At 42.9% G+C, this 17,047-nt stretch overlaps 2 protein-coding genes across 2 annotated transcripts; one reads left to right on the top strand and one right to left on the bottom strand.

The window, feature by feature from the left end:
* Positions 1-5,151: 5,151 nt before the first annotated feature.
* Positions 5,152-8,765, bottom strand: exoc8 (exocyst complex component 8). The gene is made up of 4 exons (XM_079180351.1): positions 7,529-8,765; positions 7,059-7,312; positions 6,596-6,844; positions 5,152-6,248 (listed from the first exon to the last, which is right to left on the bottom strand). Exons 1-4 carry the CDS (start codon positions 8,676-8,678, stop codon positions 5,841-5,843), a joined length of 2,061 nt encoding a protein of 686 aa, XP_079036477.1. The 5' UTR covers positions 8,679-8,765; the 3' UTR covers positions 5,152-5,840.
* A 648-nt stretch (positions 8,766-9,413) lies between these two features.
* sprtn (SprT-like N-terminal domain) lies at positions 9,414-13,650 on the top strand. Its single transcript, XM_079179793.1, has 5 exons — positions 9,414-10,009; positions 10,255-10,354; positions 11,117-11,245; positions 11,357-11,651; positions 11,826-13,650. Exons 1-5 carry the CDS (start codon positions 9,678-9,680, stop codon positions 12,794-12,796), a joined length of 1,827 nt encoding a protein of 608 aa, XP_079035919.1. The 5' UTR covers positions 9,414-9,677; the 3' UTR covers positions 12,797-13,650.
* Positions 13,651-17,047: the final 3,397 nt, after the last annotated feature.

The following is a 17,047-nucleotide window of genomic DNA, read 5'->3' as shown; positions in this document are numbered from 1 at the left end:
TGCGCAAAGGGGGCGGGGATTGTAGTTTGAGTTGATTGATCGAGTTAATTTAAAGGCTCTGAATCACCACAGATCTCCTGATCGTCATGGCTATTAACTTGTCTTTTGTTATAATCATCATTATTGTATATTATAGTATATTATTTTTGTAATTGTCTGAATTTATTTATCTCAATGCAGTCCCTGATTTCTTTAAATCCTGGTTCAACCATGACCACTTTGTGCTGTCAATAAAGGCTATTGTGGTGATTTAAATAAAACCTAAGCAAGATGAACAGTGAACATTAAAGAAAATCATCATTTATCTTGTGTACTTTGTGATTTAGTGTTTATATTTATGCTCAACATTTTACACACATTCTTTCTTTTTTTAAAAATACAGGATTTGAAGTAGCCTACAATAACATTGGTAATTATTGTACTTCATAAAAATAAGTACTCCTTGACTTAATTACAAGTACAAATACCACGGTGTAAAAATACAAAAAAAACTTGGATGGTTTAATCTAGAACAATGCATCACACTTAATAAACTGAGCATATGTTTTGAATTAAAAAATAAAATGTGCAAAGTAACTATTACTATAGTCATAGTCACTTTTATGGAGTAAACGTATACCACTATGAAGTAGTATCAGATTCAAATTATGTAATACGTGCAGTACTTCTTCCCCACTATAGGTCTGTTTACAACTCCTACTGCCTGTTAACTATTAAGCAAAAATAAGATTTAGATTTATGTCAGTCAAGTCCTTTATCTAAAACTACAACATACCAACTAAAGATGAAACAAACAAACACAAAACTGTGAATATTAACTAACGAATGTTGAGATCCTGGATCCTACCAGAGAAGACAGATGTTCAGACTGTATGGGGATTTTAGGTCTGTTCGATCCTGTAACCTTCTGTGTTGTGTGACATTAGCTTTCTGTGTTGGCTAAATGTATAATTGACCAGACAGCAGCCGTGACTGAAGGCCCTCAGGGTGCTGCATTAATGCCACCCACTGGGACAGCTCTTGCATCCCTGTCAGCGTTCCATTCCATGGGATTCAGATCTGTTCTGGGGTGAAATGAACACACACTTTTAAAAGGATATTTTTGTTTCAGTCATTTTGAGGACATTTACTCATAAAAATATTACAAGACAGGCTTCAAATCACAGGAGCTTGTGTGAAAGCTGGAGAAGCTCGAGTTAAATTGTCACTTTGAGAGTAATGCAGAAGTCATTGTAAGACAATCCTGAAGAAAATCCAAACGCCGAACAGCACTATCCCCTTAAAATTACAGTAAAGGAAGAGTTAGTTTGGGTTATTTTAAGACTGAATTTTTAAAATATAAATTTAGGCTATACATTTTCTGTATTTTTTTCCATTTCATATCAAAAGTGCAGTTTGTGAATTTACCACCAGGGATCAATATGTTCTTGTATAAAAATAATGTATAATAATACATTATAATTCATTTGTTGATTACATTTTGTGTTATTCATCTAAATCTGCATAGTAAAGTTACAGTGTTTTCCTTCGAATGAATGAATTAGAAGGAATAGAAGTAGATAGTAGTCGTAATGTTTGGTAATCCTCTCTGAAAGAGGCTTGAGATCCTGTTCATGACCAGGGGTCTGTTCCATAGAGCGAGCTTACCAAAAAAGCCCGGCTTATTTTGGTAAGTCTGACTCAGTGTCGCTGTGAAGTTGCAATTTAATTTAATTTTAATTGGTATAAATAATAAATTAAATCACATTAGAGGAAGAGTATGATATTTATAGTTTCAAAAGTTATACAGTCGCACTTTAGAGGGTATATGTTCAATATCATGGACACATTTGCTTGTATCCCTCTATGGTATCAAACCAAGCAGATCATTTTGACTTAATTTGTCCAGATTTCGCTGTTCCTAAAATTTGTCTTGCAAAATGTTGTCATGGTGAAGAATGTTTTCTGATGACTAAGAGCAACCAAGTTAAAATTGTGTACATGATTGCACACAGTCCAAAGAATTCCTCATGTACACATAGAGAATTTCAGCACAGAGGAAACCAAAGTCTCTCTATCAGAGGGACAGAATTCAAACCATGCTATTTCTGTCTCCAGCCAGTAAGATGAGTTCTCACAGGGAGAGAAGCTCTTTCTCGCTGCTGGACCACATCCCTCACTCCACCAAGACGTCAGTGATGCTGGACTTGGACTTCGATGTCATTTTGAAGAATCTGAAGACGACTTTGGGAGACACAAGTTTCACTCTCCCACAGACTGTTGGAAACCTCCAGCATGTCATCTTCAAGAAGCTTTAGTCAGGAGTGTGGCTTATCATTATCGGCAAAACAGCTGCAGGCTGCCATGGTGCCTGAAGGCATTGAGTTTGAGGAGGCGGTTGCCAGGGAATTCGGCTCTGCAGAAGGCTACACGAAAACCTCTCAGCTTTGGGAAAAAGGTGAGGGCGGTTTTCAGAAGAAGAAGCAGCAAAGTCGCTCCAGCCCCCTGAAGTCGACCCATCGGTGCCCCACAGCGAAGTGGCCCACCCGGAGAATGGATCGTCACCAGTGCACCAAAAGAGACAGCCTTGCGTTTTATCTCTACTCCGTTGCAGAACAGAGCTATGTCCTAAAATTGCCACTTGGCTGATATGGTTAAACAAACACATCCGTTTTTAGAGTGAGGGCGCGACGGTGGCCTCGCGGGAGGAAAGTGGAGGATTCGGTTTGAGGCCTCGGCCCTCTCGTGTGTGAAGTTTGCATGTCCTTTCAACGTTGACGTTGTGTTTCCCCCCACATTCCAAAGATATGCAGCTCAATTGGAAATTCTAAAATGCCCATGTACTGCATCCTGTCTGGACTTCAATACATGCTGATAATAAATACTAATACAATTATGATTAATCTAATCAATGGTTGTGACATCTCTACTTTACACCAGTGTTTAGAAAATCTATAAAAGCAATAGATAACTACATATTTTGCCACTATAAATGTTACTATAGCGTAAGTAAAGCACTCTGGATCATTTGTAATTTAGCCAGTAGACAGTGGTGAGTTCCACACTCATAAAAGCATTAATTGGAGCGCAAATGTGTCAAACAACACATGTATCACTATTTGACTAGAAGAATATGCCTCCGACAGCTTGTATCAAACATCTCCCAAGGCTGGAAACAACTATCTTAACAATTAAACTGAGGAACTGGATGAAGATGCTGAGATGAAGACTCCAAAGACAGCACCTTCAGCCTTTGCTGGTGAAGAATCAAACTATCTGCTCATCGCGTGAAACATTGCCTGTGTATTCCTGTTGTGTGTTGACTGAATAAATTCCTCTCCAATAATCCCACCAGCCTGATGCTTCCTCTCTGTGGATAAGCTGATAACTTCACCCGACGCGAGGCTTTCCTCGAGCTCCCGATCACATCGGAGATTATAATGAGATGAGCTGTGAAGCAGAGAGAACAATCATGTGTTGAATCGTGAACGGAGTCTAAAAATATCAAGAGTCTGCCAGCGTGGCAGCCTGGCGCTCCTGGGAAATATTTTAAAACAGAGAGAGCAGCAATTTTATTTTCATGTTGCAACTACACATGCAGAATTGGTTTATCTGCAGGAACGACTGCAAGGCAGATATGTCAAATGATTACGTTTGGAATTTTTTTGCAAAACAGGAATGCACAGATTCTTGTTCACACTTTACAACAGGGAAATAACCCAAAATATGGATTTTAGGAAGTTTCCAAGGAAATACAGTTTAACACTAGAATTATAAACAGCATTTATAAAACATAACCAACATTGTATCGTTATTTCCTGAACATCTGCATAACTTAAATCAGCTATCATATTCAAAATGACCTGATTCTGAGCTGCCACAAGGGGGCACCAATAAACAAGGTCCAAGAAATAAATTGTATTGTTTCACTATCCTAACTGCAGTGCTTGTATTTTGTACACTGAAACATACAATGGGCTGAAATGTAACAGGTAAAGCAGACGCTTCAGTCTTTCTCTGCATCCATTAAAGATTTGATGATTTTAGTTTAAAGAAAAACTTCCTTTGCTGTGTGAAAAAAGGTGCTGGTGTATCCAGGCCAATGAACAGGCCTATGATGATTGCTCTACCAAATATTGAGAGGACTAGATCAATCAAATCATTCGTAATCTTGATTGTTTTTCATTCATCAGTTCCCAAATTGTCTGGGCCCCCTGTGAGCGTCCAGTGCCATTAGGGTGCAATGATAAAAGCAAAAAACGTGGAGAGATTTTGTTTCATAGTATGACATTTTGACTTGTCACAGCAGGGACAGCACGGGTGAAACTAATAACATGATTTGCTGGAAGGGATCCCTGATACACGGTATCCTCACCGTCGTTAATGTTATTAATTCCACCTGTGCTTTCCCTGCTGTGAGTCAGAAGGTCTGCTGTAAAAAAAAAGTATATCAATGTGATTCATTTGGGATCGATACATTTAAAAAAGGAATTCTTTGGTGCAGATAGATTCGGATAGACAAACATGTAAAAGTGCCAAATTGACTTTTGTCATGGAGGAAAGGAGAAAGTGGGGATGTTTTTACAAGCAAGCGCATCAGACAAACTCACGGCTTTGCTCTCCAGTTCACTGTCGATGCAGCAGGAGAGCCTTGCTTCTGTTTGGGAAAGGTTTAACTTGAGTTTTCACAGAAGCAACAGCACGACAGAAACGATGAGAGATGTGGGGGAAGAAACATGCAGTTTGTGTATATGATGTTATGTTAAAAAGGGATACTTGGCTCCTCTAGTTACTGCTAGTCTATATGAATGAAAGAGGGCTGTGGCTTGACAGAAAAAGTTTTGATTAATGTGACTATTGGTCCTCTCTTGGCCTTTCTTTGTTGTGGTGTCATATTCCTTCCAATTTCTAGTAATGGATTTAATGGTGCTCTATCAGATCATGTGACGCTTAGATTGCACACAGGTGGACTTTATTTAAATAATTATGTGACCTGTAGAGGTAATTGGTAGCACCCGATCTTATTTGTTTTATATTTAATAATATAATATTTAATAATAATGCAACAAAATAGGAGAAACACCAAGGGGGGTGAATACTGTATACAGCAGGAACACAGACGTTGAGGCTCAATTCTCCTCAGCAAAAATCTGGAAACGCGTGAAAACAATAGATTGTGCATGAAGAGCTTTATTTCATTTCATGTGCTTTTCTTCAACACAAACTGTCAACATTTACCAGAGCATCTTCCTTTCAGTCATCCCTTTTAAATCAGTCCTATGCTAGAATACCATTTAGTGTCTAATAACGGTCCAGTGTAGCGTCAAAATCATAGCCGAGCGAGTTTGAATCAAACATCATTATATATTAAAAACTTAACAGCATTCTTGTTCATGACGAGTACATACATAAATGCATTAAGATGATATTTTTGTCAATAGACAGAACTGGGTATCACATGCACAGAACTCAAACTGCAGAAAATTAACATATTCATCAGCTGCTTGTCTGAAATGTGTCCTGATGAGCCATGAATTCATTGCACGATTATACAAATGTGTGCACTTGGTTATACCAGCACACACTCTGACATGAAAACACACTTCAATGTGCCAAATCTGTAGATGAGGGGGTTTTCCACTGACAAATGGAACATTTCTCAAAGACCTACAGGCAGTGTGGTGAGTGTTGGTACAAATCTCTTTTTACACGTACCTCTCTTGAGGTATCGTATTCTGCTGCTCTCCACGATGCATTTCTTGTCCTTTGCGATCTCAAAACAACCGACATCTAGCATCTAGTCATTCCTAAAACAATTGCCACAAACGGTGTTTTTTCGGCCACCGTCCTTTATTGCGATCTCACACCATAGATGTGGTGCTCTCTGGATTGATTCGAACGGGCCTGGTGCTCTTCCTCAGGTCCTGCAGCTGTTTGGCGGGCTTGCCCACGCCCTCCTCGAACCTCCGCTCCACCACCGGCAGCACGGTGTCGTGGAGGAAGCTGGCGTTCTGCATGATGAAGGCCTTCTTCTCCGGGTCCTGCTCGCAGCGCAGGCTGTAGTCCACGTGCTGCACGGCCACCAGGATGATCTCCCTCAGGCTCTCCAGCAGCACCATGTGCAGCTCGGGGAAGTAGAGCTTCAGGCCTTCCTCCAAGAAGCTCATCATCTGCTTCGTGAAGGCCACGATGGTGTAGCTCAGGTTCACCCAGCAGTCGTCGCCGGTGTACTGCTCGAAGCTGCTAATGCCACAGCTGCGCATCTCGTCCTGCGGAGAAAAAGATTGATATTTTATTGTGAACAGTGATTTAACAAGTACTTTAGTCATGGGCGTCATTAACACCGAGGAAATTGTACCAAAACAAAAGATTATTTTTCGTTTTTCATTACATTTTCAATGTATCAATCAGTGTTTGGTTCATAAAATGACAGATAATATTGAAAAATAACCATAAAAATTACCCAAAGTCCAAAATTGCAACTTTAAATGTCGGGTTTTGTCCGTCCGACAGTCAAAAACTCTGTCCATCAACTCAACAATTACTCGACTGTTTCCCGAACTTCATCATCCAAATCACCACTGACCGCCGACAGAGAGAGCGACATAAAACCCACCTTGAGTTTAGCCAGAGCCTCGGGGGTCATGAGATTCATCCTCCTCCACATCTCCTCAGAGTTTCGGTGCTTGGTGGCTTCCATGATGATGTCGTTGTAGCTCTGCAGGGCCGCCTTGATGTCTTTGACCAGCAGGGACTGCAGGGTGAAGGTCAGGTCCAGGCCGATGTCAGTCAGCTGCTGACAATGCTCCTTGGCCACTTTAACACACTCGGCCGCTGTCGACAGGCTCTCCTTACTGTCAAACACCTGATGAAGGCAACAATGAATCACTTTAGAAAGGATATTTTTCTGCAATTTCATAAGAATAAATAGACTTGCAGATCAGTTTTATATGATTTTAAGACGATAGCAATACTTTTGTCATGATTTTTTCACATTTATCGGTACCAAAGCATCTTTCTTGTCCTTTAAAGTCCCATATTCACCAGGATGTAACTTGTCCGTCTTCTCCTCTACCAACCTGCTTGCTGAAGGCGTCCACAAACATCCTCATGGCCGATTTGGACCAGACCACGAAGGCGGAGTAGCAGCCCGTGTTCCCCGCAAAGTCCATCTCAAACTCCTTGGCCGTCTCCAGCAAGCTGGTGAAGAAGATGTTGCAGAGTTTGTGGATGTAGAGCAGCGTGGCTCCTTCTATGCGGAGCTGCCGTATGGCCGTCTGGACTGCGGCGGCGCGGTTGTTCAGGAACAACTCGCAGGCCTTGGTGGACTGGCCTGCAACACAGTCGTAAAACAATTCACAACAATTACAATTCGAGTGTTTGTAGCACAAAGGGGATTTAGATATAAAATATCAAGAACCATCAGAACCTAAGTGATGATTGGTTTGAAGATAGAAAACCTTGTTTTTGACTTGTGCGATAGTAGACTACATATATTGTATATGGTGTGCAAGTTGCACATTGATGAAGACAGAAGACAAAGTTGCACCTAGTCGGATCAGCTGGGACACGGCCCGCCGCGTGGCTTTGGGTCCGCCACGAAGTGACCGATCCGGAGACAACTCGAACACCAGAACCTCTGTCAGCTGCCGCACGCGCTCCTCCACCTTCAGCCTCAGCTCCTTGACCCTCTGGGTGACCGGCTGGTCTTTGAGGTACTCGTTGAGCTTGTCCAGCAGGTCCACGGCACCCTCGAAGTCTCTCTGGGCGATGCACACGTCCAGATCTTCCGGCAGCTCCTGGATCCACTCGGGGCTGAGGTCCACGCTTTCCCCGGCGCCCGCTGGCTCGTCGTCCTCCTGATCGAAGGGATTGGTGGACACCTCGACCCTTACGGGAGACGTAGGGACCTCCTCCTCCGTCTTGTGCCGGTCCTTGGTGACTTTGTTCTTCTTGGTTTCGTCCAGGATCTCCAGCCACTCCTTCTTGATTTTGCTGTTCTCCGCCTGGAAGATGCGGCTCTCTGGGAACATGAGGATCTTGAACATGTCCTTCATGGGAGGGTTGTCCTTCACGTTGACCACGGCGAAGCTCTCCAGGTCGTACAGGGCGTTGTACTTGTACTTCACGGTCCCTCTGCGGTTCGGCAGCCAGGTGGCGATCAACAGACAGTCGTTCATGAGGAAAGCGTGCACCTTCTGGATGGGGGACATGTTGTCCACATCAAACTCCACAAGGTCCCCGTTGTAGACCAGGTGCCTCCCTGGGGTGTCCATGATGTTTTTGCCCCCCTCCACTTTCTCCAGCAGTGAGGTCAGCGTCCTCTGCTTCAGCTCCTCCGTCTCTTTGGGGAAAGCAGCCTGCATCTCTTTGGAGGTCTCGTCCTTGTCTGCGGACAACAAGGCCTGGGTGATGCTCTCCATGATGCTCTTCTGCTCCGTCAGGATGTGACTCAGCTGGTACATCTCGCTCTCCAGGTAGGAGATCTCTTTGGCCGTCTCGATGAACTGTCTGTAGTTCTTGTAGACATTTTTCTTCAGGTTTTGAGCCGTTTCGTCGGCCAAGTTTTGGATTTTCTGACGATGCTCCTGCAGATCTCTGTCGCCATCGGACTGCTGTGACAGCTGCTTGACGTAATTCTGCGGGTCGAAATTAGGCGATTCGAGCAGCTTCCGTAGTCGGTTCCCCGTTTCCGACATCTTCTATCGTGTGTGTTTACTTATTTGGACAAAATGTTGACAAGCTAGTAATACAAGAAGACAGAGGAAGCGTTCATCTGTTCACATCCGCTTTCAACCCAAACAGGAAGTTGGAACCGGTTACCTCCCTGTAACGTCACGGGATTCAGAAAATTAAATGGCCAACAAACCGCACCAAAACAAACGTTTTTAAATTAAATGTCGGTCGTTCATAGAAGTCAATATCGTTGCAGAATTGCAGCACTTTAAACATAAACTGAATATAAGACTTGACATGTTGCTAATTCCCTCTGATGTAACCACTAAAGTGCAACAGAAAAGCTAGAGTGCATTTTCGATTGGCCAACCACTTGAAATAAAGAAGATACAATTCCCACAATCCATTGCGAGGATTTGAAACAAGCAATGTTTCGTCAAGTTTGCGAGAGTCACTCAAATCTAGAGCTTGAAATAAGTTTCATAACAAGAGCACATATTACATCGATTTAGATTTTAAAGCATCGTGTATCCTACAGAGTAACTAACAATATACGACGTTCAAATAGGTGTCCTATAATATTTAAACTACACATTTTAAAAACTAAAACATCTGTATTAACCATACACTTCTCCTCTGAAAATAGATGCCATCAGCTATTTATTTCAGAAGTTTTATTTTGAAAACCTTAACGGATGTTGTTTGGTTGCATTGTGATAGACTTGACACAACTGTTGGCGCTAGCTGTGGACTGTCATCAGTGGACTGTCAGCAGTAACAACACCTTCGTCCAACATGAAGAAATGCGTGTTTTTAATGGAATCATGACACAAATTCTAGTAGTTGTACAATTGGTATATTTATCAGACTGTATACTGGCTCCGGTGCTTCCGTCACTTGTTTGTGAGAGCCCTGTACAAGCTACGTTAGCTAGTTAGCTTTAGCAAGCTAAGGTAAACGTTAGCCGAAGCTACGTGGCTTGCTACCTCAGCTCGCATCACATTTTTAGTGCTTCTGTTGTGATGGATGAGGATTTTCTGCTCGCCATTCGGCTTCAGGAGCAGTTTGACAATGAATACGAAACACCATCGTATTCACCAAACAGCTTTGAGGAGAATGGCTTCGGACACAGTAGTAAGAAACGGAGAGTGGAGGTAGCTGGAGGTGGCAGCGATGTTGTTCCCTACTGGAAGCCGACTGCCCAGCCCGAGAGGCCGCTGTCCATCGTGGACGCGTCCTGGGAGACGCTGGACCCCAGTCCTGATGTTAGAGCCATGTTTCTGGAGTTCAATGACGTATTCTTCTGGGGGAAACTCTGCGGTGTCGAGGTTAAGTGGAGCCCAAGAATGACACTGTAAGAGACCTATTGTGTTATGATTCGTTGTGTTGTTATTGTTGTCAAAGACCAAAACCACACTGACTTGTAGGTGCAAAATAAAGTAGGTTGATTTTTGTATTGGCTTTAGTGTAACCATCAGAGAGGGTTATGTCACAGTTTAAGTAAACCAGTGCTGCTGGATGCAAATGATCTTGTGGGATTTATAAAAGGGCTGCTGGTCTCTAATGTCTCGTGCTCTTCCTATGCTTTTTTTTGTGTAGGTGTGCTGGTGTGTGCTCCTATGAGGGCCGAGGTGGTCTGTGTTCAATCCGACTCAGTGAGCCTCTGCTGAAGCTTAGACCAAGAAAAGACCTGGTGCAGGTGAGGTGGATTGTTACACCAATCTGGCTTTTTTTTCAGAAGCGATTTAAGTATCTTATTTCAAATCTTCAATTTGCACAAATTAGAATAATTTGCACCAAAATAGCCATCTTCTTCTGTTAAAGAAAATAATTCAGAATACCTAAACAGGCTATGAGGCAGGGTTGATAATCTTGAGAAACTAGCACGAGTACGCTAGATTTAACGATGATGACGATAATGATCCAACCGAAAAAGCCAGTCCAGTGTTACCAACTCTTTTCTGATGAAAAGTAGCGAACAGCACGAGCTCCAAAAGTCCTTAACTCTAATAGAAAGTTGGCAACACTGACACTCCCTCACAATTACCATAATAAAACCTATATAAACAATGAGCATGGCTGTTGTTAGCATGCATTTGCTTCATTGATTACTGTCAGCATGTATGACAATATCAACACAAATATATAAAATGTTTTGAACAAGATTACCAACCCTGCCTTTAGTAAATAAACTCAATATTCCTCTACATACATAAAATAAACTCTTAATTTAGAGAGACATTATTTACTTTCAGCTCCCAAGTCGTGTGTGTGTGTGTGTGTGTGTGTGTGTGTGTGTGTGTGTGTGTGTGTGTGTGTGTGTGTGTGTGTGTGTGTGTGTGTGTGTGTGTGTGTGTGTGTGTGTTGTGAAATAGAGCTGGAAAAGAAACAAAACACGTCGTTCCTTAGACCGATTTGAGTGGGTTAATAAATATTCATCATTTTGTTTTTATTTCCACAGACCCTCCTTCATGAAATGATTCATGCGCTGCTGTTTGTGACCCAGAACAACAGAGACCGAGACGGCCATGGCCCCGAGTTCTGCAAACACATGAACCGGATCAACGATGCCAGTGGGACAAAGATTTCTGTAGGTGTACCTCCTGTTACACCTCTCACAGCTGGTGTTGTCTTCTCTTGTCACGGCCTTTTTTACAGAGAGTGCAACAATAAAATAACCTCCTGAAACGTCTCTTGTCAGGTCTACCACAGTTTCCACGATGAGGTTGATGTGTACCGGCAACACTGGTGGAAATGCGACGGGCCCTGTCAAAACCGCAAGCCCTATTTTGGGTTTGTGAAGAGGGCCATGAACCGGGCTCCATCTGCTCAGGATCCCTGGTGGGAGGACCACAAGAGGACGTGCGGAGGGACCTACACCAAGGTCAAGGAGCCTGAAGGATACGGCAAGAAAGGCAAGAAGGATGGGAAAAAGGATGGGAAGACCTCAGAGAAGAAGGCCTCGGGAAAAGAGAAGCCTTCAAGTACAACCACAGGTGATGAGCTCGTTCCTCTGGTGTATGTTCTACCTGTAATAGCTATACATCCTTTCAGGCGGATAACAATATGTTTTGATTTGTAGCAGCTCTTTAGGTCGAGTAAATAGGTCACTACATGTTGTTTTAGAGAATCTGTTGCCGGACTCAAATGTCTACCTTTCTCCCTCTCAGGCTCTGGATCACAGGACATAAGGAACATGATCCCATTTAGTGGCAAAGGCTTCCTGCTCGGAGGAAATTCACAGTCGTCCACACCTTCCACCCCGTCTCACACGGCGGTAGTACCTTCTTCTCCGACGAAACTCTTCACCCCTCCGTCTCCGGCTAAAAGACTCAATTCTCCTGATAACAAAGGGATCTCTGGTGCCTTTCCCTCCATCAGACCAGCTCCCCCCAACAGGCAGAAGCCACCTATAAAGAGGTCTGTCGGGAACACAAGAGCTTTTATCAACATCAACGGCTCGCCAGTGAAAATCCCCAAACCCCACAGCAGCAGCCGGAGCCAAGAGGGAGATAAAATCAAACAGAGGTCCATTGAGGAGCTCTTCAACAGCAAAAGCATCAGGAGGTCAGCAAGTCAATCCTCCACCTCAAGCACAGAAACTAAAAGAGATTCTTTGACATCACCGAACACTACAATGAGTGCGTCTGCATCCTCCATCTTCCCTAAATGGCAAAATAGCCATTCAGCTTCCTCTCCCACAGCATCTGAGCCTAGCGAGGGTAAACCCAGCCATTCTGTGGTTTCAACAAAAACCAAAGGCAGCCCTGCTACACCAACACAGTCCAAGTATTTTAGTCATTCTGACAGCGACGGCACATCGGGAGCTTCTGCCGCAGGGCAGGCATCGAGGAAGAGGACGAGGGACGACCACAGGAGCTCATCCAGCATCATTGACTTCTTCCAGAAGACAGTAGGCAGCCATTCGGCAGCACCGAGGGAGCCCGCAATGCAGCAAAGAACTGCCACGGCCTCCTCATCCTCGTCTTCCTCCTCCCTCCATTCCTCTGCGGGGCTGCCTAGTTTCCCCCCCTCCTCTCCCTCGTCTTCCTCCTCCGCACCGACGGTCAGCTGTCCTGTGTGCCAGACAAAGGTGCCGCAGTCGAAGATCAACGAGCATCTCGATTCCTGCCTCTTGTGAGTGAGGAGGAGCCGATGGGGACAGTGAGAGGGGATGCTGCAATAAATCCAACTTTAGAAATGTCCAGAGAAGTTTCAGGGAGTTTTAGTGAGTTTTACCTGATGTTGAACCAATCTCCCTTTGAGTTTTCTCAACTTAACTTTGAGGTTTTAGATATTTCAGTGTGGTTGGACACAGTTTTCACTACCAGACTGGATTGTTTTCGTTGTGGTTCTTCCCTCACGAGTGCCTCTCTGACAGTTTGTGTACCAAGAGCTGCGCGTTGTTTTTAGCAGATAATGTAAGCGAAGAGATTTTAGCTGAATTAATGACGTCTTTTTCATCAGGCAAAACAAAACAAACCACATTCCAGTGAATTCGGTCTGGTGGCGAGTACAAGTTTGTGTCCCAGAATCTGCTTGTTTTAACAATGTTGAATATTTAATGGATGACGTTCTCATATTGGTCTTCTCTACATAAAACGTACTGAAAGACGTAATAGCGGTTCCGGTTTGAATCCAGAAGCTGTGCATGTGTGTAGAAATCGTAGCCTCCTGTGTTGGCTGGTTCCTGTATTCTGATGTGTCAAATCTAAATGTGCTGCCCTTCAGACAGCCGGAGACACTCGCTGACTTCTGCTGATCTTTGGGAATCAGATTTCCAGCTCGCCAGCGATTTGTTTCTGCTCAACATGGCGTTTACTCTGCAGGGTCAGGCAGGACACTGATTGTGCCAAGTCATCCAGTAGTACTGATGGATGGTGACATGCTTTGTTTGACTTTTTTTATTTTTAGGGAAAGGAATAAAGTACAAAATGTTAATTTTATAGCTACAACATTTTAGAATTATAAATGTATGTTCCACTTTTACATGTATGGTTTTGAGGAAATTGTTAAATATGTTTACATTTTGTTGCCAAATTAAATATTTATACTGTTCTGAGTATTTTGTATGGAGCATAATTCATTCCAGTTTCTAACAAACATCTAATGATAAAAGCTCAAACTATTCAAATGATGAATGAGCACGACTCTGTGCTTCATCAGCTTTAAATGCGGTGTCAGTGTTGCCTCATCATGTAGAGTCTCGGAGAGGGAATCAAAAACCAACGACACCGCGGTGACCGCCCAGAACTGCTCACAGCGGAAGGAGTTGTACTGGAGACGGGGGGAAGTCAGACAGAAAGTGGGTGTAACAGAGCTGGAGGAGGGGGAGGGGGAGGTCAGAGGTCAGACAGCTGGAGGCCAGCTGCTGATCAGGACCACACCCTTCTGTCGGTGCAGGACAGACCGGAGCGAGGCCAGCACACACCCATCCCATTTCAATTACCACAGCTGGCTGCTGCACAGATCTCTGATTACCATTTGGCTGCACATGCATCACACTTTGAGGCGGAGAATAGATCCGGGAATGAAGGCATGTGTTTTCTCTGGGTGTGTGAGGTGATAAAATGCGACGCTGTTTTGTTATTTCCAACCTCGGGTGCTTGAATGAATAAGTCATATTTACGACTTCTGCACTTGGAACTCGACGGCTTACAAGTACTGAAAGCAACAACAAGTCATATTCAAGTTAATGTTCACCCGATGAAGGCTGACGGGCCAAACGGTAGTTAACAAAGTGAGCACAAGTGACCCAACGGCGCACATGATTTTCTACTTCTCACAGTCAAGAGTTTCGGATCCCACACAGCTGCTAATATGACTTGATGGCCTGGAAGAAGCATAGGCAGCAAAATGCAATTAAAGTACCCGAAGTAAAAGTACTTGTTCTGCAGAGAAGTGGCCCCTGTGACTGACAAAATGTTACATTACTGGATTGTTGCAACTGATGCAGCAGATTTTAAGTAGCATTTTACTGCTGTAGCCAGTCAAGATGGAGATAAATTGAAGTACTTTATATCTAGTTTGTATACTACATCTTGTAGTTTAGTTCAATGGTTCCCAAACTAGGGGTTAAGCCTCTCCAAAGGCTCACGAGATCAATGAGGGCTCGTGAGATGATGCAGTTCAGCTGCACAAATTGGCATTCAATTTTTGAACTATGGTGAAATTATCCAATACTTCAATAAAAAGCAAATATTCTGTATATTTCTGGTACATAAATGTTGGGAACCACTGGTTTAATATTAAACTGAAGAGTAACTAATAAATGTAGTGGCGCAAGAAAGTATACTGTATTCCCTCTGTGGAAATCAAAGTAAAAAGTGCCATGAAAATATTCATGTGAAGTACCTCAAGATTACAGCACAGTGCAGTACTTGAGTAAATACTTTCCCACTGGCTTCTACACTCAAGTTGCAGGGGACCACGGTGAGCACTTGAAGGCAGCGCACACACCATGAACACACCATTGTAACGTTTCTGTTATATCGTTGTTGTTGACATGGCTTCCACACAGGTTTAGTTTGTGATTGTATGCCATACAACACAGCAGTATACTCCCATTGTCACTACAATTACCTCATTCTGATCTCATTCCCTCCAGAGGCCCTTCAGCAGAGGAAAACTCATGTCAGTGACAGCAGCTGTTCCAACCGGACACTCCTCTTCCTTGACCTGCTGTATGCTGACACGCCGTAGGAAGCTGACCTCCTCCTAACACACACGTATACACACACACCCTCCCTCCTTCCCTACAGACCTATTGTGTCCCTCTGACAATGATGCATTCCAGACTAGCTCCAAGTTCAGTGCAATGTAGTTCCGTCGGCTAGATGGGACTGAGGCACACTTTGAGTTAGAGGTTTTTGTTGGACCATTTATGCTCTTTCTAGTATAAGATAAATCATTATACCACTTAATGATGGCATCGTCGTACCTTGCCATGTTCAGTGGACGCCTGCGGTTTCATCCATGATTTAAAGTGTGATGGAAAACCTTGAATAACTTATTTATTATGGAATATATTCTATGCATTGGAGAAGTATGGTGTTCATTTGGGCCTACATGAGTAAGCTACTTAATGTATTTTTTTGGCCTTGAGCAAGATATCGCTTTCCAGCAGAGACATAAGCGGATATCTTTAGACCATTATTAGCCAGCCAACGCTAAGTGATGCAAACCCGTGTGCTTTTCAGCAGGGCAGATTAACACGAGCCTGCTATGGTATACATGCATCCCCAGGGGGTACCCTCATATGCCTAATCCTTTGATCTCAGGAGGCAGTGATGATGATGATGGTGGTGGTGGTGGTGGTGGTGATGATGAAAGCTTAAAGATGGGTCCGTCTGCTCATAAAACCCTCACACAAAACAGATTGCCCTTGATCAGTCTCTCTAAACTGTGCAGCTGTGGACTCTCAGTTGATGGCTAATTGTTTTGAGAGCAGGATTAGGCTGTACAGTGGGGATGCTTTCTAAAGGGCGAATACAACATATGGTCCTGTGTTGACTGATAGCATGGTATTAACCGTTAAAAAGTCACATTGTAAGTTGTTTATCCATCTCATAACACAACTATTTAGCCGTATATGGAGTCATATTTTTGATTTAACACTGAGTATTCTATTTATGTAAGGTGGATTTAAATACACATTTGAACCAATGATAACTATTGAGCCTCGAAATTGACAAAATTGAGTAAATGTGTAGAGGCGTAACTAAAAGTGTGTTTAACCTCAGTGGAGCAAACAAGCTAAGTAACCAGCTAACTAAACAGAAAACACGAATAAAAGCAGATAGCTACCTAGCTTACTTGACTGCCATGTTAATCATTCATATACATATATACTTTGCATCATGCTGCAGCATCATGTTATCAAGTCTTGTAGGCCTAACAGCAAGCTAACGCTAACAAAGTTAGCTAGCTACGGCTAACTAGAAATTCAGAACTATGCCTCTATCTTCATATTATTCACTTCATCAAGGACCGCAATGGAAACTAATGTTGTACTTTATGTGTTTTTCTTGACATTTTGTCTTTTTTTCCACCTAATATCAAAGAAATGACTCCAAGGAGTTGGGTAGCTAACTTTGTTAGTATTCGCTTATAATTAGCATTAGCTGGCAACCTTCTTTCTTTTATTTACAAACTGATTGGAGTTTTAAGGAAAGATAGAGATTAAGCTTTATATTTATTTTTCACTTCATTTTCAATACTTAACTGTTAATATTAGTAAATTAATTTAATTTTACATTTCGTCAGTTTGAGGGCTCCATAATAGCTTCACATCTGAAAACCACTGTTTATTGCCACAGATTAATATCTTCTCATCTTACTCCTAAGAAAGTAAGTGAATATACAATACATAAAATGTTGAACCATTCCTTTA

Source organism: Pholis gunnellus, assembly GCF_910591455.1.
Source record: "Pholis gunnellus genome assembly, chromosome: 19".
Taxonomy (NCBI): Eukaryota; Metazoa; Chordata; class Actinopteri; order Perciformes; family Pholidae; genus Pholis; species Pholis gunnellus.
Note: the sequence above shows the minus strand (reverse complement) of the source record. Positions and strands in the feature narration are given on the sequence as shown.

What these genes read in the sequence shown, in the direction of transcription:
- exoc8 (XM_079180351.1), bottom strand. Translation starts at nt 8,678, where the DNA reads ATGTCGGAAACGGGGAACCGACTACGGAAGCTGCTCGAATCGCCTAAT. An exon ending in GTCCCAGCTGATCCGACTAG is followed by an intron (nt 7,313 to 7,528) that starts GTGCAACTTTGT and finishes ACTGTGTTGCAG; the next exon opens with GCCAGTCCACCAAGGCCTGC. An exon ending in TGGACGCCTTCAGCAAGCAG is followed by an intron (nt 6,845 to 7,058) that starts GTTGGTAGAGGA and finishes TGCCTTCATCAG; the next exon opens with GTGTTTGACAGTAAGGAGAG.
- sprtn (XM_079179793.1), top strand. Translation starts at nt 9,678, where the DNA reads ATGGATGAGGATTTTCTGCTCGCCATTCGGCTTCAGGAGCAGTTTGAC. An exon ending in CAAGAAAAGACCTGGTGCAG is followed by an intron (nt 10,355 to 11,116) that starts GTGAGGTGGATT and finishes TTATTTCCACAG; the next exon opens with ACCCTCCTTCATGAAATGAT. An exon ending in GCCTTCAAGTACAACCACAG is followed by an intron (nt 11,652 to 11,825) that starts GTGATGAGCTCG and finishes TCTCCCTCTCAG; the next exon opens with GCTCTGGATCACAGGACATA.